General features: G+C 37.7%; 1 protein-coding gene across 28 annotated transcripts in view; it reads right to left on the reverse strand.

Annotated features, from left to right (window-relative positions):
* Nucleotides 1-26,642, reverse strand: part of CEP112 (centrosomal protein 112) — a 555,600-nt gene that overhangs the window by 473,103 nt on the left and 55,855 nt on the right. For 21 of the 28 annotated variants that reach the window (XR_010153365.1, XM_024350565.3, XM_024350564.3 and 18 more), the window contains exons 5-6: nt 22,861-22,954; nt 19,873-19,950 (exon numbers count right to left, since the gene is read on the reverse strand). Coding sequence is in view for 27 of the 28 variants with exons in the window: in XM_024350565.3 (XP_024206333.1) it covers nt 19,873-19,950; nt 22,861-22,954 (172 nt within the window). In the remaining variant the exon portion in view is untranslated. The remainder of the gene's footprint in view (nt 1-19,872; nt 19,951-22,860; nt 22,955-26,642) is intronic. The other 7 variants (XM_054670608.2, XM_024350563.3, XM_024350562.3 and 4 more) reach the window with 2 other exon arrangements.

Below are 26,642 nucleotides of genomic sequence, written 5' to 3' on the forward strand. Positions count from 1 at the left end.
GGAGGCTGAGGCGAGCAGATCATGAGGTCAGCAGATCGTGACCATCCTGGCTAACACGGTAAAACCCCGTCTCTACTAAAAATACAAAAAATTTGCCTGGTGTGGTGGCAGACACCTGTAGTCCCATCTACTCAGGAGGCTGAGGCAGGAGAATGGTGTGAACCCGGGAGGCGGAGCTTGCAGTGAGCCGAGATTGCGCCAGTGCACTCCAGCCTGGGTGACGAGCGAGACTCCGTCTCAAAACAAAACAAAAAAACAAAAAGTTAGCCAGGCGTGGTTGTACACATCTGTACTCCCAGCTACTCGGGAGGCTAAGGCAGGAGAATCACTTGAACCTGGGAGGCGGAGGATGCAGTGAGCAGAGATTGTGCCACTGCATTCCAGCCTGGCAATGAAATGAGACTCTAGCTCAAAAAAGAAAAAAAAAAGAAAAAAAAAGAAAAGAAAAGATACAATAAAACTATAGTAATGTAGACAAACCAATTGAACCAACTGGAAATTGGCAGAAACTCAAGTATACTTATTTGATAATGTGATTTGTGAAAGATCTAGCATTGCCAATTTTTGAGAAAAGAAGGGAATGTTCAATAAATAGAAGAATATAAAATCAGATCACTTCCTCACACCATATATAATACATTCCCAATGGATTAGATCTTATCATTAAAAGCAGAACTACAAAAACTTTCAGAAGACAATTTAGAAGAATGATGTTATGGCCTCAATCTAGAAAAGATTTGCCAAACAAGAAATGAAAAAAAAAAAGCATAAATACAAAAAATCAACTCAAGATGGATTAAAGACTTAAATGTAAAACCCAAAACTATAAAAACCCTGGAAGAGAACCTAGGCAATACATCCTGGACATAGTCCTAGCAAAGATTTTATGACAAAGACACCAAAAGCAATTGCAACAAAAGCAAAAATTGACAAGTGGGATCTAGTTAAACTTAAGAGCTTCTGCACATCTGCACAGCAAAAGAAACTATCAAGAGAGTAAACAGACAACCTACAGAATGGGAGAAAATGTTTGCATCTGACTAGGGTCTAATATCCAGCATCAATAAGGAACTTAAACAAATTTACAAGATAAAAACAACCCCATTAAAAGGTGAGCAAAGGACAGGAACAGACACTTCTCAAAAGAAGACATACACGTGGCCAACAAGCATACGGAAAAAAAACCTCAATATCACTGATCATTAGAGAAATGCAAATCAGAACCACAATGAGATAAAATCTCACACCAGTCAGAATGGCTACTATAAACAAAATCAAAAAATAACAGATGCTGGCAAGGTTGTGGAGAAGAGAACACTTATACGCTGTTGATAGGAATGCAAATTAGTTCAACCATTGTGGAAAGCAGTATGGCCATTGCTCAAACAGCTAAAAGCAGAATTACCATTTGACCCAGCAACCCCATTACTGCATATATACCCAGAGGAATATAAATCATTCTACAGTAGAGACACACGCGAATGTTCATTGCAGTACTATTCACAATAGCAAAGACATCGAATCAACCTAAATGCCCACCAATGACGGATTGGATAAAGAAAATATGGTACATATACCCACGGAATACTATGCAGTGATAAAAAAGAATGAGATCATTTCTTTTGCAAGAACATGAATGGAGCTAGAGGCTATTACACTTAGCAAACTATTAAAAACACAGGAACAGAAAACCAAATATTGTATGTTCTCACTCATAAGTGAGAGCTAAATGACAAGAACATAAGAACACTGAGAAAGAAACAACGGACACTGGAGTCTACTTGAGAGGGGAGGGTGGGAGGAGGGAGAGGAGAGAAAAGGGAACTATTGGGTACTGGGCATAATACCTGGGTGATGACATGTGTTTACCTATGTAGCAAACCTTCACAGGTACCCCCAAACCTAAAATAAATGTTTTTAAAAAGCATCAATAAGAGAGAAATTAATAAACTTGACCATTTTAAGAACTTCTCCAAAAAATACATCATCAAGAAAATGATAAAAACAAGTCATAAACTGAGAGATGTTTGCACAAATGATTAGTCTCCAAAATGTGTAAACAAGGCCCTTAAAAATCAATGAAAAGGCCGGGTGCGGTGGCTCACACCTGTAATCCCAGCACTTTGGGAGGCTGAGGCGGGCGGATCACCTGAGGTCAGGAGCTTGAGACCAGCCTGGCCAACATGGTAAAACCCCATCTCTACCGAAAATACAAAAATTAGCCAGGCATGGTGGCAGGCACCTGTAGTCCCAGCTACTCGGGAGGCTGAGGCAGGAGAATCACTTGAACTCGGGAGGCGGAGGTTGCAGTGAGCCAAGATGGGGCCATCGCACTCCAGCCTGGGGGATGAGAGTGAGACTTTGTCTCAAAAAAATAAAAAAATTAAAAAAAACAATGAAAAAAAGATGTCAATACACTTGAGAAAATTGAGGAAAAAACTTGGGGCACATTTCACTGATGAGGAATTATGAATGGCTCATAAACATATAAAATATGGTCAATATACATAGAAATATAAAAAATATAAAGTAATATCACAATGCGGTGATATTTTACAATTTTATAGATTGGCATAAATTAAAAATTTACAATAAAAATGTTCAAGATGTGAAACACTACTAGTGGGTACATGAATTGGTACTTTTACTCAGGGAAACAATTATTAAGATAATAATACAATCTACCTCAACATGGTACCAGAGAAATGTGCATATTATTCAGTAAATAACACAGTGCCAGCCAGGCATGGTGGCTCATGCCTGTAATCTCAGCACTTTGGGAGGCCGAGGCAGGTGGATCACTCGAGGTCAGGCGTTCGAGACCAGCCAGGCCAACATGGCAAAACCCTGTCTCTACTAAAAATACAAAAAAATCAGCAGAGCATGGTGGTGCACACCTGTAATCCTAGCTACTTCAGAGGCTGAGGCAGGAGAATCGCTTGAACCCGAGAAGCGGAGGTTTCAGTGAGCCAAGATCATGTCATTGCACTCCAGCCTGGGTGCCAGAGTGAAACCCTGTCTCATAATCCCAGCTACTCAGGAGGCTGAGGCAGGAGAATCACTTGAACCTGGGAGGTAGACGTTGCAGTGAGCTGAGATCACACCATTGCACTCCAGCCTGGGTAACAAGAGTGAAACTCCGTCTCAAAAAAAAGTAAATAAATAAAATAAAATAAAAATAAGTAGCCCAGTGCCATATACACACGGCAACTTGAAAAATAGAGGCAGCAAATTTCCAGCAGGCAGCAAAGTACATGCAATTAAATATGTACCAGCTGAAGATATAAATATACATCTTCATATATACATATACATATGTATACATATGTGTATATATACATATATTAGGTAATAATTTATTTTTGGAATGTTGCAGGGTTTTGTATAAAGCAGCATAGGAAGTAAGTTCTTCAAAGATACATGCAATTCTGCAAATATACAAAACCCAATTCATGAAGCAGAATCAAAATATAAAGGAAAAAATAAAGAGGAAACAGGAATTTCCAAAGATGCTCAAGCTCTAATTAAGTTTAAAATTTAAAACCAAAAGCCAAGAAAACCATCTGTGATTTATTTTTATTCAGCTCTACATTTACAAGCAGGGTACAAAATATTGGTTCAGCTAATTACAATGCAGCATTTCAACTATGCAGAAGTAACTCCTATTTCATCCTTTTCATCTTTAAAAGCCATTAAATAAAGAAGTTAAAGACTCATTCTAGCATCATAAATTTCCTTTCTCAAGTTGACAAATAAATAGAAAATGTCTATTCTAATTTTTTAAAGCAACAATGAACACTGTAAACAACAGTGAATTATGTTGTTATTCATTTACAATACACTGAGTTTGTCTCATAACCAATTTTAATATGCAATGGGAATTATTCATGGTAAAGCATGTTCTTGAGTCTATTTGGGGGAAATAAGCAATCTATTTTCTGATTTTGTAACAGCAGCCAGATGTGCTTTGAAGTTCAATGTTCCCACTTTGTAATCCACAAGTAACATGGAACTTGAAGCAATCTGTAAACAGTCTTAACATTTTTTATGCTCTTTTAGAAAAGTTCTTGTTCTCTCATACTACCTCAAAAAAAGAATACCACAATAAATGTCCAAAATGGAAAATAAAAAAGTCTTAAATGAAACACTGAAGTCGAAGAAAATACTGTATAGAAAGCAAAGCTGAAAATAATTAAGTTTCAATGGCACGAATAAATAACATGTTTGCACATTTCTTGCTTAACAGGCAAATAGAATCGCAATAATAAAATATGTAATAACTTAGGCTAGACATGAAAACAGACATCTGAATACTTTTTAATGAAAACTGGCTTTTGACATTTTATTTTGTTTATTTTTTTTAGCAGATTTCTTTGTTGATTGTCAGGGTTTTCTGTCCACTTGTTTTTTAAAATTACTTGGCATTTGGTCAAACTGACATAAGCAAAGAACCTCTTATAAACTAATGGTTATCAAATAGAGAAGTTTTACATTTCCAGAAAAATTAAAAGGCACTTTATCTGATATACTATCTTAGCAAGAAGGACATTGTCAAGCAATATATTACCAGCAACACAACTAAAATAAATGTTTTTAAATCATAGCATCAGTCAGAAGTGCCAAAACTCTCTCCATAGAACAAAATAAATTCACTCTTCAACACCAAATTGAATATGCTCCAAAATTATGCTTTTAAGTCAATATTTTAGAACTTTAAAACCATTTTTCCACAGAAAATTTACAATACTATATTCCAAAAGGACTCTCATGCAGAATAGAGAAAAAGCTCTTATATAGGAATAGGAAAAGGGCAGACAACAGGAAAACTGACAAAGCTTTCAGTAAACACTTTGAGAGGCTATCCAAATTGACAATAAACATATTAAAATGCACCTAACTGTATTAGTCATCAGGAAAACACATATTAAAACCACACAATACTATGTCACTAACTACTCTCAAGAATGGCTTTTTTTAATTAAAAAAAAAATTGCCTGGCCAGGCGCAGTGGCTCATGCCTGTCATCCCAACACTTTAGGAGGCCGAGGCAGATGGATCACCTGAGGTCAGGAGTTTGAGACCAACCTGGCCAACATGGTGAAACCCTGTCTCTACTAAAAATATAAAAATTAGCCAGGCATGGTGGCGGACACCTGTAATCCTACCTACTCAGGAGGCTGAAGCAGGAGAATCACTTAAACCTGGGAGGCAGAGGTTGCAGTGAGCCAAGATCATGCCACTGCACTCCAGCCTGGGTGACAGAGACTGTCTCAAACAAACAAACAAAAAAACCCTGACAATACTAGGTATTGGAGAACAGGCAGAGTAATGGGCTCTAGCACACAGTGCTGCTGAGAAGGTAGATTGGCACAGCCACTTTGGAAAACTGGCAATATCTATCATATCAGTTAGCTTTTTGCTGCATAACAGATCATCCCAAAACTTCATGGCTTGAAACTACAACCATTTTATTTAGCACCCAATTCTGTGAGTCAGCAACTTGGGCAGCTCATCTACTGGGACAGTGCATTCTTGAAATCGACCCAACAGTCCCATAGACAGTTCTTTTGGATAAACATAGAAATGTGCTCTTCTGGTCTTAAAGTTTGAAACTTGCATTTGTTTTATCTGAGTTCCCTCCTCAGGCATCTCAATAAAATATCAAAGAACTGAAACTGACCAGATCACCACATCCAGACAATGCAATGCTGGACCCCTCATTCACCATGATTGCTCCTTTATTCCTCCCTAGTTCCTGTTTTCTTACACATTGTTACAGTTCTTCCCTGCTATGTAAACCTCTAATTTTAGTCATTCAGAGAGATTAATCTGAGATTGATCTCCCATCTCCTTGGCTGCAGCACCCAATTAAAGCCTTCTTCCTTGGCAATAATTGTTGTCTCAGTGATTGGCTTTCTGTGCAGCAAACAGCAGGGGCTAGACTGAACCCCTGGTGTTTCAGTAACAATCTCAGCTGGACTTCCTTGTCTGTTGGCTATGCCAGTGTGATAGCTGCCCTCAATAAGCCCCGAAATGAAGGTTAAAGCAGGTCTCAATCAGCCCCAAAATGAAGGCCACACTGAGTACAATGGCCAGGTTTCCCACATTTCTTACAGGAAGAACAGAGGAAGAAAATTTTGACCCAGCAGAGGGTTAGAAAAAATTTGACCCAGCTACAAGACAAGGGAAGGGTAAGTAACGAAAAAGTATTTACCAACTTTTCCTTGAAATTCGTAACGTTCCTTACACACTGATGCATTTTATATACCAGCAGATACAGTGCTTACCTATAATTGTGAGAGCTCTGTATCTACCATTATGATCTCTTTTCAACAATTAACATTTTTTTTTGTCCTCTTTCTTGTTTCTAGATCACATTGAAGACACCATAAAGTTTTCCGTTTTATTGTTCTTTGCAAAGATCCAGCTTCTGTTTCATTGATTAGTTCTAATGCTTTGGGGAAAATTTTGATTGTTTCTTGTAGGTTTTTGTTCATATTTTGGCTTTGTTTTTTTAATTGATTAAATTAAATAAGGGATCTTTGATCCTCAATATCACTTTGGGCACATGACAGAATGTTTTGTCAAATTTTACCATGATTTATTTTAGTCTGCACTTGGTTTTTATTACTGTTTTTACACAAAGCTATTCAGGAGTGTGTTTGTACTTCATTTTAAGCTTTCAGGTGAAAACACGGAAAGGGAACTATCCTTTTGATGTTACTGTCTAGCTTTATTCAAATGAACTCATTTAATTAGAATTTCTTTATGCCTCAGTTAAATTAGTTTTATAACTATCCCATGACTATGTGAAAAGTCTATAAATCCATATCCCATTCTTTTAGTTGGTCTTTGCTCTGGAACCATACTTTTTATTCACTTTTAGAAACTGCCATACCATTTTAAAAATTATACATGAAGCATGGTAATTTCTCCAATCTCCTTTTTTTTTTTTTTTTTTCTGAGACGGAGTCTCGCTCTGTTGCCAGGCTGGGAAGCAGTGGTGCGATCTCGGCTCACTGCAACCTCCGCCTCCCGGGTTCAAGCAATTCTCCTGCCTCAGCCTCCTGAGTAACTGGAACTACAAGCACATGTCACCATGCCCAGCTAATTTTTGTATTTTTACAAAAATTTTTACAAAAATACAAAAATTAGTAGAGACGGGGTTTCACCATGTTGGCCAGGATGGTCTGGATCTCTTGACCTCATGATCCACTTGCCTCAATCTCCCAAAGTGCTTGGATTACAGGTGTGAGCTACCGTACCCAGGCTCAAAATTTTTTTCAGTTCTTTCAAAAAGGTAACTCTAGGTGAATCATGATTTTTAAAAGGAAACATACTACATAGAAAAACAGAAATTATTAGTCACTCTGATAGGCTTCAGCTTTTTTACCCATCGTTAGCTATAGCTATAAATGGAATATATCCTTGCAGGTCAGGAGCACAAATAATTTCTTTCTTTTTCCTTAAAACAATAAATAAAGCACAAGACAAAAAAAAATAAAATGTTGCTCATGGCTGACTCCTCATGGAAAACAGCAGAATATATTAACTTTTTGAATTTTTTAAATTTAAATTCCCTCTATGCCTCTGTGAGCTTTGACAAAAGAATACAGTGGTATAACCAGCAAAATACCAAGAAAACAGTTCTGTTGGTGAAACACTCCAGGATATTGGTCTCTGCAAAGATTATTTGAGTAAGACCTCAAAAGCACAAGCAGCCAAAGCAAAAATGGACAGATGGGGCGACATCAAGCTAAAAAGCTTCTGCACAGCAAAGGAAACAATCAACAAAGTGAAGAGACAACCCACAAAATGGGAGATATTTGCAAACTAAGTATCTGACATGAGATTAATGACCAAAATACATAAAGAGTTCACACAACTTAATAGGGGGAAAATCCCTCATTTTTAAATGGGTAGAAGATCTCAATAGACACTTCTCAGAAGAAGACATACAAATGGCCAGCAGGTATATGAAAAAAATACTCAAATCATTAATCATCAAAGAAATGCAAATCAAAACCATAATGAGATACCATCTCACATCAGTTAAAATGGCTTATATCAAAATGACAGGCAATAAAGGATGCTGACGAGGATGTGGAGAAAGGGGAGCCCCTAGACACTGGTGGTGGGAATGTAAATTAGCACAGCCACTATGGCAGTATGGTGGTTTCTTAAAAAATTAAAAATAGAACTACCATAAGATTCATCAATCCCAATGCTGGGTCTACATCCAAAAGAAAGGAAATCAGTATATGGAAGAGATATCTAATAGTGCTGTAGTAAACATGGGACAGGTTACTGCATTTATACTAAACTCCCATGTTTATTGCAGCACTATTCACAGTAGCCAAGATATGGAATCAATCTTATTGCCCATCAAAGGATAAATGGATAAAGAAAACGTGGTATATATACACAATTGAATATTATTTAGCTATAAGAATGAAATACTGTCATTTGCAACAACATGAATAGAACTGGAAGACATTATGTTAAATGAAATAAGGCAAGCACAGAAAGACAAATATCACATGTTCTCACTCATATGTGCTAATGTGCTAGCTATAAAAAAGAAAATGAACTCATGGAGGTATAAAATAGAATGATGGTTACCAGAGGCTGGAAGGGGTAGTGGGGAGTGAGGGTTAAATAGGGACTGGTAAATAGGTACGAAAATATAGCTAGATAGAAGGAATAAAATCTAGTGTTCAGTAGCATGGTAGGGTAACTATAGTTAACAATAACTTACTGTATATTTTAGAATAACTGAAAAATGGGATTGAAATATTCCTAACACAAAGAAATGGTAAATGTTTGAGGTAAATGATATCTCAATTACTCTGATTTGATTATAACACATGGTATGCTTGTATCAAAATATCACGTCCCCATAAATATGAACTAATATGTATCCATAATTAAAAATTTTAAAATAACAAAATAGTTCCATCAAACAAAAAAAAATCCCTAGTGCTTATTCACAATAGCAAAGACATGGAATCAACCCAAATGCCCATCAATGACAGACTGGATAAAGAAAATGTGGTACATATACACCAAGGAATACTATGCAGCCATAAAAAGAAAAAAGATTATGTCTTTGCAGGGACATGGATGAAGCTGGAAGCCATGATCCTCAGCAAACTAATACAGGAACAGAAAACCAACCACCACACGTTCTCATTTATAAGTGGGAGCTGAACAGTGAGAACACATGGACACAGGGAAGGGAACAACACACACTGGGGCCTGTCAGGGGAGGCTAGAGGGTTGTGGGGAGAGCATTAGAAAAAAGAGCTAATGCACGCTGGGCTTAAGTGATGGGTTAATAGGTGCAGCAAACCATCATGGCACACGTATATAACAAACTTGCACATCCTGCACATGTACCCCAGAACTTAAAAAATAATAAAATAAAAATCCCTAGTGCTATTTGGTATACCCTTGTAGCCAAATTCTAGCCCAACACCTAGAAACTACTAATCTGTTCTCCATTCTTATAGTTTTACCATTTCCACAATACCATATAAATGCAATTTAAAAAACCGCCTTTTTAGTCTGGCTTCTTCCATTCAATATAATATATTTGAAATTCATCCACTTTATTGTGTGATTTGATAATTGAGTCCTTTTCATTACTAAAAAGTATTCCATTGTATAGATGTACATATAATTTGTTTATCCAGTCTCCAGTTGAGGGGCATTTAGGACTATTTGCAGTTTGAACAATTACCAAAAAAGAGGGAGAGAGAGAACTGTTAAAAATACTTGCATATAAAGTTTTTGTGTGAACACAGACTTTCATCACACTTGAGTAAATACTTAGGAGTGAGATTGGTGGGTCATGTGATAAATGTGTTTTAATTTTTTTTAAGTGCCAACTGTTTTCCAAGTAATATTTTGCAGCAAGAGGGGAGGGTTCCAGTTGCTCCTCATCCTCACCAGCATTTTGTATTGTCAGGTCTTTGTTTGTGTTCACCATTATAATAGGTGTGTAGTGGTATCTCATCATAGCATCTTTTGTCCCATCTTTTAATTAGGTTGTTTTCTTATTGTTGAGGTTTAAGAATCTTTATATATTCTGGATAAAGGTATTTGCCAGATATGTGAATATCTCCCTAAGATGAAACTGGCCTCACAACACAAATTGGAAAGTGTTCCCTCTTCTGGTGGAGATGGTATAGAATTGGTATTATTTCTCCCTTAATTGTTTAATTAAATTTGTCAGTGAAACCATGCAGGCCTGAAATTTTCTTTGTTGGGAGGTTTTTGTTTTTGAGATGGAGTCTCACTCCATCGCCCAGGCTGGAGTGCAGTGGCATGATCTCAGCTCACTGCAACCTCCACCTCCTGGGTTCAAGCAATTCTCCTGCTTCGGCCTCCCATGTAGCTAGGACTACAGGCACATGCCACCACACCCAGCTAATTTTTGTATTTTTAGTAGAGACGAGGTTTTACCATGTTGGCCAGGCTGGTCTCGAACTCCTGGCCTCAGGTCATCAGCCCACCTTGGCCTCCCAAAGTGCTAGGATTATAGGTGTGAGCCACTGCGCCCAGCCTGTTGGGAGGTTTTAAAATATAAATTATATTTATTTAATAGCTATAGGATTATGCAGGTTATCTATTTCATCTTAAGTGAATTTTTGGTAGTTTGTGTTGCTCAAGGACTTTTTCCCTTTCACCTACATTGTCAAATGTATGCCCATAGAGTTGCTTGCAGTAATCTCTTATTATACTTTGAGTATCTATAGTATCTGTAATCATATCTTCTCTTTCATTCTTGATATTAGCAAATCTATTCTTTTCATTCTTTGTCAGTCTGGCTAAAAGTTCATTGATTCCATTCATCACTTAAAAATCCAGCTTTTGGTTTCACTGATTTTCATTATTGCTTGTGTTCAATTTCATTGATTTCTACTTTAATCTTTATTATTTCCTTCATCTGCTTACTTTGGGTTTAACTTGTTCTTTCGCTAGTTTCTTTAGATGGGGTTTTAGATTCATAATTTAGAACTTTCTTTTCTCTCTTGGTGCTTTCAAGATTTTCTCTTTGTTGGCCGGGTGCGGTGGCTCATGCCTGTAATCCCAGCACTTTGGGAGGCCGAGGCGGGCGGATCGCCTGAGGTTGGGAGTTCGAGACCAGTCTGACCAACATGGAGAAACCCCGTCTCTACTAAAAATACAAAAAGTTAGTCAGGCATGGTGGCACATGCCTGTAATCCCAGCTACTTGGGAGGCTGAGGCAGGAGAATCGCTTGAACCTGGGAGGCAGAAGTTGCGGTAAGCTGAGATCGTGCCATTGCACTCTAGCCTGGGCAACATGAGCGACACTTCGTCTCAAAAAAAAAAAAAAGATTTCTCTTTGTTTCTCAGCAATTTTAGTACTGTGGCTAAGTGTGACTCTTTGTATTTAAATTTGAAGTGCATTGAGCTTTTTGGATGCGCAAATTGATGTTTCTCATCAAACTAGAAATTTTGCAGCCAATCGTTCTTCAAACGTATTTTCTGCTCCTTTGTCTCCTCTTGTTCTGGTACCCGCATTACACATATGTTGGTGCACTTATGGTATTCCACATTTCCGTGAGGCAATGTTCATTTTTCTGCATTCTTTTTTCACTCTCTTCTTTGGCCTGCATAATCTCTATCAATCTATCTTCCAGTTCACTGAATCTTCTGCCAGTTCAAATCTATTGCTGAGCCCCTATGGTGAATTTTTCACTTCGGTTATACGGTTTAACACTATAATTTCCATCTGCTTTTTTTTTTTGCTTTTTGTTTTTAGAGATGGGGGTCTCACTATGTTGCCCAGGCTGGAGTACAGTGGCTACGCCTCCTGAGGAGCTGGAACTATAGGTGCATGCCAGTGTGCCCAGCTCTGGTTCTTTTTCATAATTTAAATCTCTTTATGATATTCTGTATTTGATGTGATATGGTCATCACAACTTTCTGTTTTTTGCTCTTGTTTTTGTTTTTTTCAGACGGAATCTCGCTCTGTCGCCCAGGCTGGAGTGCAATGGTGCGATCTCGGCTCTCTGCAACCTCCACTTCCCAGGTTCAAGTGATCCTCCTGCCGCAGCTTCCCAAGTAGCTGGGACTACAGGTGTGCACCACCATGCCCAACTAATTTTTTGTATTTTTAGTAGAGATGGGGTTTCACTATGCTAGCCAGGATGGTCTTGATCTCTTGACCTCGTGATCCGCCCACCTCAGCCTCCCAAAGTGCTGGGATTACAGGCATGAGCCACTGCGCCTGGCCCATCACAGCTTTCTTTACTTCTTTAAACATCGTTTCCTTTAGTTCTTTGAACACATTTATAATGGCTATTTTGAAGTCTTTGTTTGTTAAATCTGGTTTCACAGGCCATTTCTGTTGCATAATTTTTCTCTGTATAAGGGCCATACTTTCCTGTTTCTTTGCATGTCTTATAATTTTTTTTCTTGAAAATTGGACATTTTAGGTAATACAATGTAGCAACTTTGGACACTGATTCCCCTCTCCATGAGAAATTTTAGTTGTTTTCATTTGTTTATTTGATTAGTGGCTTGGCTAGACTATTTCATAAAGTATATTTCTCCCACAGGGTGAAGACTTTGGAATCACCCCTCAGTGTATGCAGCCTTGGGCATGCATACAGTCACCTGTGATGACAGTGGATTTAGCAGGGCTCCTCTGTTTTTTTTCCTTATCTTTTTGTTGAACTCTATATCTAATTTGATATGACACCCAGCTATTATGTCTACTAATTGCTGGCTGTTTGTTCTATTATTTTCAACAACACCCTGGGTCATAAATTGCTCCATAGGCTGATCCAATTAAATTCAGGCAGGGGTAGATGCTGAGGTAGTCTCTGAGGATTGTTCTGACCCCAGGAGGACTCTTCTTAGCTGTCTCTGTCCCTGGTTCTCTCTGGTGAATGTACTAGCCTGTGGTTTAGCTTACTGCTGTTAATTAGTAGGAACTACCAGTCTCCTCTTTAAAAATCTCCATTGTTTTCTACAGCATCCTTAGGTTTGAACTTCCCAACACTGTTTCCATTAGTCCATTTCTTTGAGGAGAGCTTCTGATCTCACTGGTCTTCAGACTGCCTCTCCCCCTGTGCAAAAATCTATGAGCTACTACACTGGGCACTGTGCAGAGGGAGTAGCTTTCTTGTTCCTGGCTTGCATCTCTTGGAGTGAAATCTCTATCCTATGAACAAGTCGAGGTAAAGACAATGAAGGCCACAGTATTCTTGACCTACTGTGTCTGGGGTAGAGCTTCTGCCCTATCAGTCTTGGCTGAGTGGAGGAAAAGAGCCCTTTCCCCCAACCACTAAGCTGCACTCACCAGGAATTTAGCCACCTCCACTTAGACTTCAAAGGGATAAGAAATGCTGGCAGCATGCCCCTCCCAATATGATACTGTATCCCTTGATTGGGAGCTCAGGGGAGAGAAACTTCATCTTCTTTGCCACACCCACTGGGAATGGAATTTCTGTGAAGCTGAGCTGGAGAAGGAACAGGGGGAAAGTGAAAGCGAGTCATAGTTGAAGTGCCAAAAACTCTTGCTGTTCTTACCAAGCTGTAGTTGATTTTCTTGAATAAATGTCTTCATTTGCTCTATGCCTTTAGGACAATTTCCAGATTTAATTACCAATTAGCAATTATGCTTGTTTTGCTAGGGAGCACATCTGTGGAGCTCCTCATGCTACCATTCTAGAAATAGAACCCCCCTCTTCTTTTCTAAAATAAGTATTTCATGCTGTAAATTTCCCAATGAAACCTACTTGGGCTACATCCCACACATTTTGATATGTTGTGTTGTCATTTTAAAATATTTTCTCATTTCCCTTGAGATTTTTTCTTTTACCCCTGGATTATTTAGAAGTGTGTTGTTTAATTTCTAAATATTTGTGGATTTCCCAAATAATTTGTTACCAATCTCTAGTTTAATTCTCTATGATCTGAAAAATTATTATCTTAATCATTATAATTATATTGTGAGGTTCTGAAAAATGGCGATGCTTGTTCATTTGTCTCAGTGGACAGTCAACTGCATTCAGATCAGTCTGCGAATTCCATCTCTCCTACGGACAGTAGCTCTGGTGTCAGTTTCAAGTTTGAAGTCTTTACTATGTCATTTGAGTCTGCCTCTCACACGTACCAGTCAAGGGGTGGTCTGGGACTAGGGCAATAGTTTACATGACAGTTCAGTTCTCTAAGACTTCTATGAGGCTATGATTTGGGGGCTATGTTCCACACTTGTCCACCTTGGAGAGAGACTGGAACTTGTATGGTTCATACACAGACTACCAATCCCCTTCTCCCACTCTTTCCATTCCTGGATTTCCCTGCATACTCTCTGGCTCTGAGAGCTTCTTTTCCAGTCCCACTGGCCAAACTCTGAAGGAACCTCATTGCACTATTGTACAGTTCCAGGTGACTAGGCATACTCTCAGAGGAAAGTATAATAGCAAGCGAAAATACATGGGAAAAAAAAAGTATATAAAATGTTCCTCCCATATTCTTTGCATGAAGAGAGGTTTCTTTTATCTGTTGATCCAGCCAAACAGATGGGTGCTAACTGCTGCCCTTATACCACAATAGCATAGTTTTTCCACTGGGGCTGGTCTAGAGGCAGGGCCAAGAAAGAAAAAAAATATCCCCTCACATTCTTCCATTCTCCCACTTCTCTGGCCAAAAAGATGGGCTGCTCTGTAAGTTTCTGCCATCCATGCCTGCTACACAATCCCTCAATTTGGCCCACCCTGGAGTCAATGCTGGGAGTTAAGGAAGAAAAAAAACACAAACAGAAAACCAGGAAACTTCCTGCCACTATATCAGTGATTCTTCATATTCCAACTTCCCTCTCAATCGGCCTGTTATTATTGACTTTTCAGAGTCCCCAATTGGTTTGCTTTTTGTATTTTGTCCAGAATTCTTGGTTGTGGGAGAACCTGGCTGTAATAGATTTACTCATGGCCAGAAGTTTACATTCACTTTTAAAAGAAATAAATGTCAACTTCTCAAATAAAACTCTGAATATAGTTACACTCCCCAAAAGCAAGCTTTGGGGAAAATGCTATAAATACTGTTACGGCTTTGTTTGTTTTTTATGAATAATAAATATTTACTATTTAAAAAAACACTTAAAATGTTAAGAAAATAAGTGCTGATATTTTACCATGTGGAATTATCAGTTACCATTTTGAGTAGATACTTCCAGGTATTTTTAAACTCTAGAGAAAGACAAAGAGAATTTGTCTTATCAAAGTTTTAAACTCTAGAGAAAGACAAAGAGAATTTGTCTTATCAAAGTATTAATTTTTTATGTAAACCACTCTCATAACTCTTCTTCATTCGGGTAACTTTGTCCTAGTCTCAAAATCTGACACTTTCACTCATTTGTGGAAAACTACAGCCAAATGAGAAGCCTAAAATATCAGAATTTTCAGCTCAGTTTCTCTCCCAGACCATTGCATAGTATGAAATGGACAGGAGTCAGGCATGGTGGTGTGCACCACCAGCTACTCAAGAGGCTGAGGCAAGACGATCACTTGAACCCATGAGTTCAAGGCTGCAGTGAGCTCTATGATCATGCCACTGCACTTTAGCCTTGGTGACAGAGCAAGACCCTGTCTCTAAAAAAAAGAAAAAATAAGAAAATGGGCAGGTTTCTAACCTACATGAAAAAAAAACCATGAAATTGCCTAAAATAAAACTAGATAAGACAGCTGAAATTAGATGCTTACTTAATGAGAATTGTCCCAACTAATCATACCACAAAGTACCCCATTAATGAACACAACATATTTCCCTTCTCTGTAACCTTAAGTAAAATTACAATAAAGACCCATGAAGAAGAGGAAAAGAAAAGAAAAAAAAGAAGAGAAAAAAAAGAGAAGAGAAAGGAGAAAAAGGAAAAAATAAGACAAGAGACTACAAATCTCTGTGTAATTAGAATTGCAAAGAAAATATTATCAATTCAATTACCACACAAGAGTAAGAATAACATAATTTTCTTAGGATAAAAGTTGGTCTTTCTATGTATGGCCATTTTTCTTTTAAACCATCAGTCAGTAATGACCATGATTTTTAGTGCTAAATTTAAAAGCTTCATTCAATGGAAGATTTCAATTGTGTCAGCAAGCTAATTTTTCCCATCCATTTCTATACCTATAAGGTAGATAAAGGGATTTAAATTCAAAGAGAAACAGGATGTTTAACTTGTTTCATGATTGTGATTTTCATTGAATGTTAATATTATATGCCTCACTTATCAAAGAAAATTCACAAGCACATTCTAGAAACCAGAATGAACATACTTATGACTTTTTCCTACTACCTTAAAACTGTAGCACTTTACAAAGGAAGCTACAAATAATTCCTAGTCAACATCAAAAACTTCCAATATTCCTGACATAGATCTTAAGATATTACATTAATCGCAAAATAAATAGAATCTAAAACTTGAAAAACCAAATAAGACATAATTTTTAAAGTTTTTTTTCAAATGGGTACACATACAGTGTTTCACAATGATCCACGAGTCACTAAAGGGAGAATGTTCCAAAGCCTCCATCCATGCAAGCACTCAAATGAACTTACAAATAGCGAATACCCACAGCACAAACATTCAGCTTGTGACTTAGAGAGTCAGACACGAAATAGGTAAAAAATATATTGAGAAAGCAAGAAAGCGTCACAAAAACTAAATGTTGAAAAGGTTAAATATTAAGAAAAAATACAAGAGAAAAATATCATTGCTAGTTTTTAATAAATAAATCTCTATTTGAATTATGTATTCCTAGAAAAAATACTAACATACTCCTGGGAAAATAAAGAATACATTTGGGAATTTGATTTCTGGGAAAATAAAGAATATATTTGGGAAAAATTTGATTTTTTAACAAAAGCTAGAAAATTCAAATTCTACAACATCTAAGGCATCAGAATGAAGGTGTTGACAGTAATATCAGTAATATAAAAAATGTATCCGTAGTCCAGAGCACAAAAATTAACTCTGGCTACTAATGGATCACTCAGAGGAAGAAAGAAAACAAGCCAGTCACACATTCTCATACAAAACTAAAATCAAAGCAAAATCTAAGCTTTCTAATAAATTGAATACTTAAATTATTCTATTTAAAGAGATATTGCTCAGCCTGATTAATGCCTATATGGTATAAATATATAAAAATGCAAGACTTATATTTTACACTGTTAGTGTATTCTTTGAACAATAAAAATGTGAAACAAAACCCTAGACAGACCTACTTTTAAAGTATTACCTCACAATATCTTAAATGTTTTATTTTAATTTTATTATACCAAGGAAAGATTTAATTCTCAGAACAGTTAAACAACCGTGGAAAGTACTCTATGTGCTAAGTAATGTATATCATGTTTCAAGTGGCTAAGGGCAAAGGTGAGTTTACAAGGATAGCTCCAGATTTTTCTTTTCCACTTTGATGTTGCTCTCTGGCAAAAGGAATTTGTCTTTCTGAAGGATTTCCTGTGCTCTTCTCCCACACTGGTAACAGGACTTCCCTCCAATGGCAACTTCCCCTGCACCTTAAAACATGAAAATGTTTTTCTTTTGATTTATTATCCTCCTCTCATCAATTCTACTTCTCTCCTTCTCTAGAAAACTCCCAAAATTAATAGGAGGCCCACATTACTTTAATTTCCTATCCATTTCCCAACCTTCTAACTGTGCCCATTCCATGAACCAGACATCCTCCCTTACTCTGCTCTCCACCCAGACCTCCTGACTCTCTGAGCTCTCCAAAGATTAGAGCTGTTCTAGTCTCCGGGCGCAGCTGCCTCCTCAAACAGCGTGACTCCAACATATACCTCCAGCTCTTGACTCTCAGGAAGCTCTAGGCCTTGAACTATCCCATTTAACCTTACCAGTTTTCAAACTCCACTATTTAAATTAAAACCTTTAAAATGGATCCGCCCTCATCTGACAGTCAATTAACTGACAAAAGGCCAACATTTCCGTTTCTCAGAACCAAGCCTTTAGGTGCCCTTCAGTTCAGCCTTTCAATCAGTCACTTAGCACATTTTCTTCTCTCAAAAAGTTTTTCCTTTTTACCTTTCCCTCCTCCCAGCAATCACACTAACATGGAGTCCACTATAAAGACCTAAAACGGCCAGGTGCGGTGGCCCACACTTGTAATCCCAGCACTCTGGGAGGCCAAGGTGGGCGGATCACCTGAGGGTCCAGAGTTCGAGACCAGCCTGACCAACATGGTGAAACCCCCGTCTCTACTAAAAATACAAAAATTAGCCAGGCATGGTGGCACGCACCTGTAATCCCAGCTACTTGGGAGGCTGAGGCAGGAGGATTGCTTGAACCCAGGAGGCAGAGGTTGCAGTGAGCCACAATAGCACCACTGCACTCCAGCCTGTGCGACACAGCAAGATTCTGTCTCAAAAAAAAAAAAAAAAAAAAAGACAGAAAGAAAAAGAATAAGAAAAAAAAAGACCTAAAAGATAATCAAGACCTTGTCTCCATTTCTACTCATATCCAATAGAACTTTCATAATCCCACCAAGTCAATTTCCCTAAAGCACTGCTTTCATTAAAGACCATTATTAGTAGGAAGTTTTTAAGTTTTTTGAAATTACAATCCCTAATGTCAGTGAATAGGTGGAAAATGGACAACTGATATACTGCTGGTTGAAGAAAATGGACAACTGATACTGCTGGTTGAAATTGGTATGAACCTTCTGGAAGACAATGTACCAAAGATGTAATGTAAGCTAAGAAAGCAATCAAATATGTATAAAAAGATTCTTATAAGGAATTTTACTGCAAAATTACTTGTGTTAAACAAACTGGGAGCAATTCAGATGTCCAAAAATAGCAGAACACTTAAAAAGTTTATGGAATATCCATCCGAAAGAAAAATAAATGCTACCATTCACAGTCATTTATATAGAATTCTTATAAATTCATATAAAATGTTAAATTGCATATAAGATAGCATTTATAATAAATTTTGTTGAATCTTATAAAAACACACAGAAAAAAGGGAGAAAAAGATATGTTATATAACAAAATGTTAACACAGGTCTCTGTTGATTTTTATTCCTCTGATTTTCTATATTTTTCAAATTACAAATTATTTTTATAATAAAACATATTCTAAAATCATTCTAAGCACTTTTTGTTGTTTCCTCAAAGCATTTAAACAGTTAGCATTTATGTAAAGTGAAATGAGAAAAAAAAAATGCAGGGCTCAATGTTGCCTAAAATTTAAAAGCTAAACTTCTCAATTTAGCCTTCAAAGCTCCAATGCAACGCAGCCTGACACAGTGCCCACAGATTCCATACATAAATTCCAAACACCCAATCACGACAGCTCACTTACCCCACTACATCTTTCTTCGTGCCTATTTCTGCCTCCAATTCCCACCTCTCTACCTCTCCAAATACTTTCATGACCCTCAGCCTCTATAAACTGTTTTCCGTAAGAGCTGCTCATCCATGGGGTCCCCTTGAGTGTTTTTAACCCAAATGGCTGTGTTGCTTCAAGTTCTCCCTTCCCTCCCCTCCACCTCGGGTGACTCACATAACTCATCTTGGTATTCTACCATACACTATCTTTAATTATTATTTATTATTATTTAACTATTTTATGTGTATATCTCTTATTTCACACATAAGAAAGTTAGCTTGTTGGGGACAGGGACTATTTTATGTTTGTTCAGAATGTTATTTATTTCCTATACTTAAGCCCTTCTCAAGGCCACACAGTAACATATGTCTAACATCCAACGTCCACTGAATAAAATCAAATTAGTTCAGATATTATCCACATACAATATGATTTTGACACATCTATATATACATAAAGCAAATACTTTTTTTTACCCCAAGATTCCAACTATTAAGGCGAGCTTCAATGTCACTATCATCCAAAGAAACAGGAGATTTTTTCGAATAAACTTCCTGAAATACAAAAGGGAAAAAGGAAGAGGAGAGGAAGGAAAGATGGAAGAAATAAAAGGAAAAGATGGAAGAGATAAAAGAGGAAAAGATAGAAGAGATAAAAGAGGAAAAGATAGAAGAGATAAAAGAGGAAAAGATAGAAGAGATAAAAGAGGAAAAGATAGAAGAGATAAAAGGGGAAATAAAGAGGAAGGAAGTAAAAAAGGAAAGAAGGAAGAAAGGAAGGGAGGAAAAGAAGGGAAAGAGGGGGAAGGGAGGGAGAAAAAGAACAGAAAGAAGTGGGAAGGGAGGGAGAAAAAAAGGACAAAATACATGTCATTCAGCGCAATGAGAGTTTTGTGTGCTTGTCTGGTGATGCTGTATTGCCCTCAGAGGAAAGGATTAGCTTACAACTGAACTAGGGTTCTCAGTTCTAAGTAACGACTGCTGAGGGCTATGAGCTGCCTTAACAATATATTCACACAGCAACTAGATTTCAAAAAAAAAAAAAAATTAAAAATTAATCCAGGCTCTTCTCTTTAAGTTCTTTTACAAAAAGTTTTAATTGTGGTATACCACAGTAGCTTTAAAGTGTGTTGTCGGGGGCAGGGGCGACGTGAAAAGATGAATTATTCTCATAAAAATTAGTTAACAGGGAAGTTTTGTGATGATGTCCAAGAAGCTCTTTGTTCTTAAATTAATTCTCACTCACACACTGAATATAAAGATAAATAATCTTTGGACTCACATCATAAAAACACAATTATGGTTGGGCACAGTGGCTCACACCTGTAATCCCAGCACTTTGGGAGGCCGAGGCGGGCGGATCACGAGGTCAGGAGATCACGACCATCCTGGCTAACACGCTGAAACCCTGTCTCTACTAAAAATACAAAAAATTAGCCGGGCGTGGTGGCGGGCACCTGTAATCCCAGCTACTCAGGAGGCTGAGGCAGGAGAATGGTGTGAACCCGGGAGGTGGAGCTTGCAGTGAGCCAAGATCACGCCACTGCACTCCAGCCTGGGCGACAGAGCGAGACTCCGTCTCAAAAAAAAAAAAAGAAAAAAAAACACAATTATGCTGATTCTTCACTTTTTAAAACATAACAATTCCACGCTTTTTTCCCTCCTGTATAATTTTTGTATTACACATTTATCAGCCCCAGATTAAAACTATAATGAACTAGAGACAACCTAAGATCTGTACCCAGAAATTGACAATGACCAGAAAACCCTAAAAACTTAGAAAGGTAAGTCTGTGGAAAAGAATGGCTACCTGACAGCCCAGAAAGTGTATTTTAAAATTAGATTTGTTGATACAGCATTCTCATGCTTTTAGAAGGCTTAATTGCTAACAAATGTACCTATTTATATCTATGGTCATTTAAATTAGTATGAAGTAATTTTTTTAAATGCACTAAAATGTTCTTCATATTTTACTGAGTTTCTACATTTCTTTTCAATACAATACTGCATTATTATTTATAATACTATATTAAAATTCATTATCACTTCTACTAGTGGTCCTCTGCTTTTTGTATGTTTTTCTCATGAACAAGAATTTCTTAAATAAGACAATGTACCTGCCTTGCTTATTCTGAGTAAATATAATGATTGTAGTTTATCACTATTTAAAATATGCTGCCCTTTATATTTTTTTAATTCCAAATTATCATTCGATAAAATGCAATGAGTTATGTATATAGTGCTATGTTCTAAAACAGTCATGTGTTGGCCGGGGGCAGTGGCTCACGCCTGTCATCCCAACACTTTGGGAGGCTGAGGCGGGCGGATCACGAGGTCAGGAGATCAAGACCATCCTGACTAACACGGTGAAACCCCGTCTCTACTAAAAATACAAAAAATTAGCCAGGTGTGGCGGCAGGTGCCTGTAGTCCCAGCTACTCGGGAGGCTGAGGCAGGAGAACGGCGTGAACCCGGGAGGCGGAGCTTGCAGTGAGCCGAGATCATGCAGGTGCCACTGCACTCCAGCCTGGGCGACAGAGCAAGACTCCATCTCAAAAAAACAAAAACAAAAACAGTCATGTGTTACACATGCTTTCTCTTGTAACTAAAAGTCATGTAACTCAAGACAGCCAGAGTTAGGCAATAAAGACTGGAATAAGAAAGGCACAGTGTTTCTCTTTTCAAAGCTAACTGGGGCTGGGTGCAGTGGCTCATGCCTGTGATCCCAACACTTTGGGAGGCTGTGGCGGGTGGATAACTTGAGGTCAGGAGTTCAATACCAGCCTGGTCAACATGAAACCCTGTCTCTACTAAAGATACAAAAATTAGCCAGGCATGGTGGTGCATGCCTGTAGTCTCAGCTACTTGGGAGGCTGAGGCAGGAGAATGGCTTGAACCCGGGAGGCGGAGGTTGCAGTGAGCCAAGATTGCACACCACTGATCTCCAGCCTGGGCAACAGTGAGACTCCATCTCAAAAAAAAAAAAAAAAAAAAAAAAAAGCTAACTGGAGTGCTCATTAGCACCTTGTCCAAAGCAAATCTATGTTGAACAAATAGATGCAAGACAGACATTCTTATTTCAAAATATACAGTTTACCTTCATTAGAAAAGCAGTGTTCCCTACTTCACTACAAGTTAATTCCAGTTTCTTCTTAATTTTATGATCACTGGTTATATAATCATTTCCACATAAATTCTGAACAAAGGGAAAATGTTATTCTTTGACACACAGGAGAAACAACAGATTGATGAATATAACACCTCAGAATCATTGAGGAAGTAGAAGGGATACTACACTATATACCAAACACCCTACCTTCTTTAACATCAGGATGTTCACCAGAATCATCCAACTTTATTCTGTTTTGAAGCAATCATTGGTACTTCAACAAATGAAATTAAAACTTTGTTCAGCTATTTTAAAACAACAAGCAAAAACCAAACAAAAGTAAAATCTAATCTTACACAAATCTTTGGGGTAATATTTTGTCCATCTTCTCTGTGAGTTGGACTCAAGGAGTGTGATCTCACTCGGAGCTTCCCAGTGTACTGTTCCCTGCTAAGAGACCAAAATAATCGCAATCACAATTTGGAGAATTCAGAGGACACAGAGTATTAGAATCTAGGATTACCATTTTTTTCCCTTGGAAATGAGATGATAGTTTGTATTAACAATGATGTTCCATAGCCGGGCGTGGTGGCGAGTGCCTGTAATCCCAGCTACTTGGGAGGCTGGGGCAAGGAGAATCACTTGAACCTGGGGGGAGGCAGAGGTTGCAGTGAGCTGAGATTGTGCCACTGCACTCCAGCCTGGGAGACAGTGCGAGACTCATCTCAAACAACAACAACAACAACAAAAAACACACAAAAAATGATGTTCCACATCAAAAAAAAAAAAGAAATACAAGTAATAAACTTTTTATTTATATTTCATTTCATTTAAATTATAAGAAGTTACATAAATGCCACAGACTTGCTTATGCAAATGCTATTTTTAAGTCAGACTATAATAAATCACCTGTATTTAAATCTTTTCTCCTCCTTTCCCATTTTTCCCAAGTGTAAAAAGAGAGAAAATGAAGCATATATTCTACAGGAAGAACATTGTTTTAAGGTCAGCAAACTTGGTTGGATTCATGTTCCACATCAACATGAAGCCTTAAAATATATAAAATAACAAAACCTTCATGTAGTTTAAAGTTTCAATTAATTTGAAAGCATGTCAGAAACCACAGATATATCAAAATCTTCTATTGAAAAACACACCATGTTAATTTAGGTAAAATGTGAAATGCAGAGTAAGTAGGAAATGAGTTTAAATGGACTTCATCAAAAAGACTCGTCTCTAATATAAATATCATATAAAATACATTCTTAAATGGCCTCCTTTAGCCTGGAGTCTCTCTTATATGATTTTATTCAAACCACTTCAATGCAAGTTCCATGATTATGAACACCTATTCTCTGAACAACTGCTTCAAGATATATTAAATGGAAAATAACCATTATACAATGAATTAAAGTCACTAACATTCAACCACAAACCATATCAGGATTTCCTTCACAAACTGTGACCTACACTAAGTATTTCTAAAAGACAGAATATTAATTCAAAAGACAATATTAAAACAAATGTATTTTGTAATTAAAACTCATAGAATAACATTCCTTAGACTAGTTAATAAGTAATGTAAAATGGCTGAAAAAGCTGTTTTAAAGAGAGCTGTTTTTTAATACCCCTATTCAGTATTACAAACATCCAAATAGTTAAAAGCAAATGAGAAAAATGGGCAAAGTTAATATTTTGAGTATAATTGTACCAGTCAATGTGCATCAGCTGATACAAGCATTTAAAACTCTATGAGGAGAGGTAACCTGATATGTCATACTAAGCAGTGGCGTATTTTTTAAGAATAGATTAAATAATCATAAAAAGATCTATACTTAAAAATTGAAAAATGCTTAAATATTAAAATTCTTCTCATAAAAAAATACTAATTTAAAAATGAGCCTGAAATATTTATCTATTTATTGCACAGGGTTGCATACATAAAACGACACACCCTCTTGATTCACTTGTAGCTGTCCTTCTGTACCAACCTCTTTACCCTCACGACATATTTTCAAAAATGTTATTGGGTCCATGCTCTAACTTGTCATATATTTTTCAATCAACTACAGTATGACTTGCATTCATCCCAAAAGTCCTATAACTAAGGTCATCAACAGTCTCCTAGACACTCAAGAAAATGAGTCATAATCTGTCCTTAATTTAGTTGATCTCACTAAAACATTAGAGATAGTAGTTTAAAGATGCTGCATTCAATGGCTCCATAAAACCATTCTCTGGCCAGGTGCAGTAGCTCACAACTGTAATCCCAGCACTTTGGGAGGCCAAGGTCAGCCTATTGCTTAAACTCAGGAGTTTGAGACCAGCCTGGGCAACATGCGACAAAAAGCAGTCAGTCGGGCATGGTGGTACATGCCTGTGGTCCCAGCTACTTGGGAGGCTGAGGTAGGAGGATCACTTGAGACCAGCGGGAGGTTGAGGCTACAGTGAGCTGTGATTGTTCCACTGCACTCCAGCCTGGGTGACAGAGTGAGACCCTGTCTAAAAACAAACGAACAAACAAAAACCATTTTTCCATGGTTCTCATCCTATCATTCAGAGATCTCCTTCACAATAACCTTCACTAGCTTTCTTTGCCCATCCCATACACGCTGTGATCCCAGAGTTCTGTGTCTAATTTATTTTCATTTTACATGCTTTCTCTGGATGATCCAACGTATTAGTTTTTCAAATAATAAGTTTTGCTTACAAAATCTACATCTGTAGTCCAAATTGCTCCCCTGGTCTCCAAACCCATTACAAAACAAAATGAATAGCCCTACTTCCAACTCAACATGTCCATTACTATTAACTAAACTTACTATGTTACCCCTAATACGTGCTCCAATGAAGCCCAAGTAATGGAGAGGCATTGCAGAAGCCAGCTTCTTGTGAAGGCATTTGAGCCAACTGAAGGAGAAGGTTGGTATTATTGTTAAAATCTGGCTGGCACAAGAAAAACAGGACATTAGGTACAGACGTTTCATTTTCTGCCATAAGACTGTCTCCAGCTGGAAACAACTTAAACTCTAAGTAAGTACAAAGGCTGAAATTCAGTGATGGCACTGGTGGTCTGAGTGAACAGTGAAACAGAAAGTGGGAGAAAAGTTCAACCTTAAAAGCCTTTTTATGAATAACAAGTGCCACACGCCACACAGAATAGCAAGTCCTGGTGCTTATAAGGACAACCTACAATTGGTACAGGGGACCTGATCACAGTGAGCTCATAATATGGTACTTGTGCCAAGCAGAAAAGCGGTATTGTGCCTCAATTAATTTCAGGATGCCAAAACCAACATGGAAAGAAAAAATTCAGTACATTTGTAACATTCCCTGACATGCCCTTTACTACTCTTAAGCCATAAAACTAGGAGAATATAAATTTTCCCTTTCACTTTTTCCTAATGAGAAAATATTTCAACAGGAATTCACAAACACTCTCAAAGTATCAATGCTGATTCTTAATACTAGAAAAATATAAACTTATCCCTGTACAGATAAAGAAATAAGGAATGATATTATATATAGATATAGATATAGATATAGGTATAGATATATAGATATAAAGCCTAAAGGAAGACCAATCAAATGTCCTCCTGTAAAAGAAAATTACTTTAGGGGGTGACGTCAGATGTCAGCAAGACTCTCCTTCTCTCAATGGACACATAAATTCAACAACAATACATAGACCAAAATTTCCTTTGTGAGACATCCAGAGACCAGATGAGAGGCTCCTGTACCCCAGGCAAGCATGAAACCAACCACACTGAAGCCAGTAGGAAAATTTGTGGAATCCTCTTGCGCCATAAGCAAGGTTACTTAAGGGACTTGTTGCTGTCTTGCCTGAATCTTAGCTGTGACAGGAAAGGGTCCCAGGTTGGGAACTGCTGAGAACGAAGCCTCCAGTTTGGACTAGTATGCAGTAACTGACCATAGCCCCTCCCACCAGCTCAGAACTAGCAGGTGGAAACCCCCAGTCCCAACTTCTCCCTGGGGAACGAAAAAGCTGAAGCATCTGTCCAACATTCTGGCTTTTGGAAGGGGCTGCCTAAGGGACCGGATTCTGCAAGTACTCACAGGACTGGTATTCTCTAAATGCCTGGGGACCACTGAGAACAAAGGTGGTGGTTTGGACTAG

Source organism: Pan troglodytes, chromosome 19, assembly GCF_028858775.2.
Source record: "Pan troglodytes isolate AG18354 chromosome 19, NHGRI_mPanTro3-v2.0_pri, whole genome shotgun sequence".
Lineage (NCBI taxonomy): Eukaryota > Metazoa > Chordata > Mammalia > Primates > Hominidae > Pan > Pan troglodytes.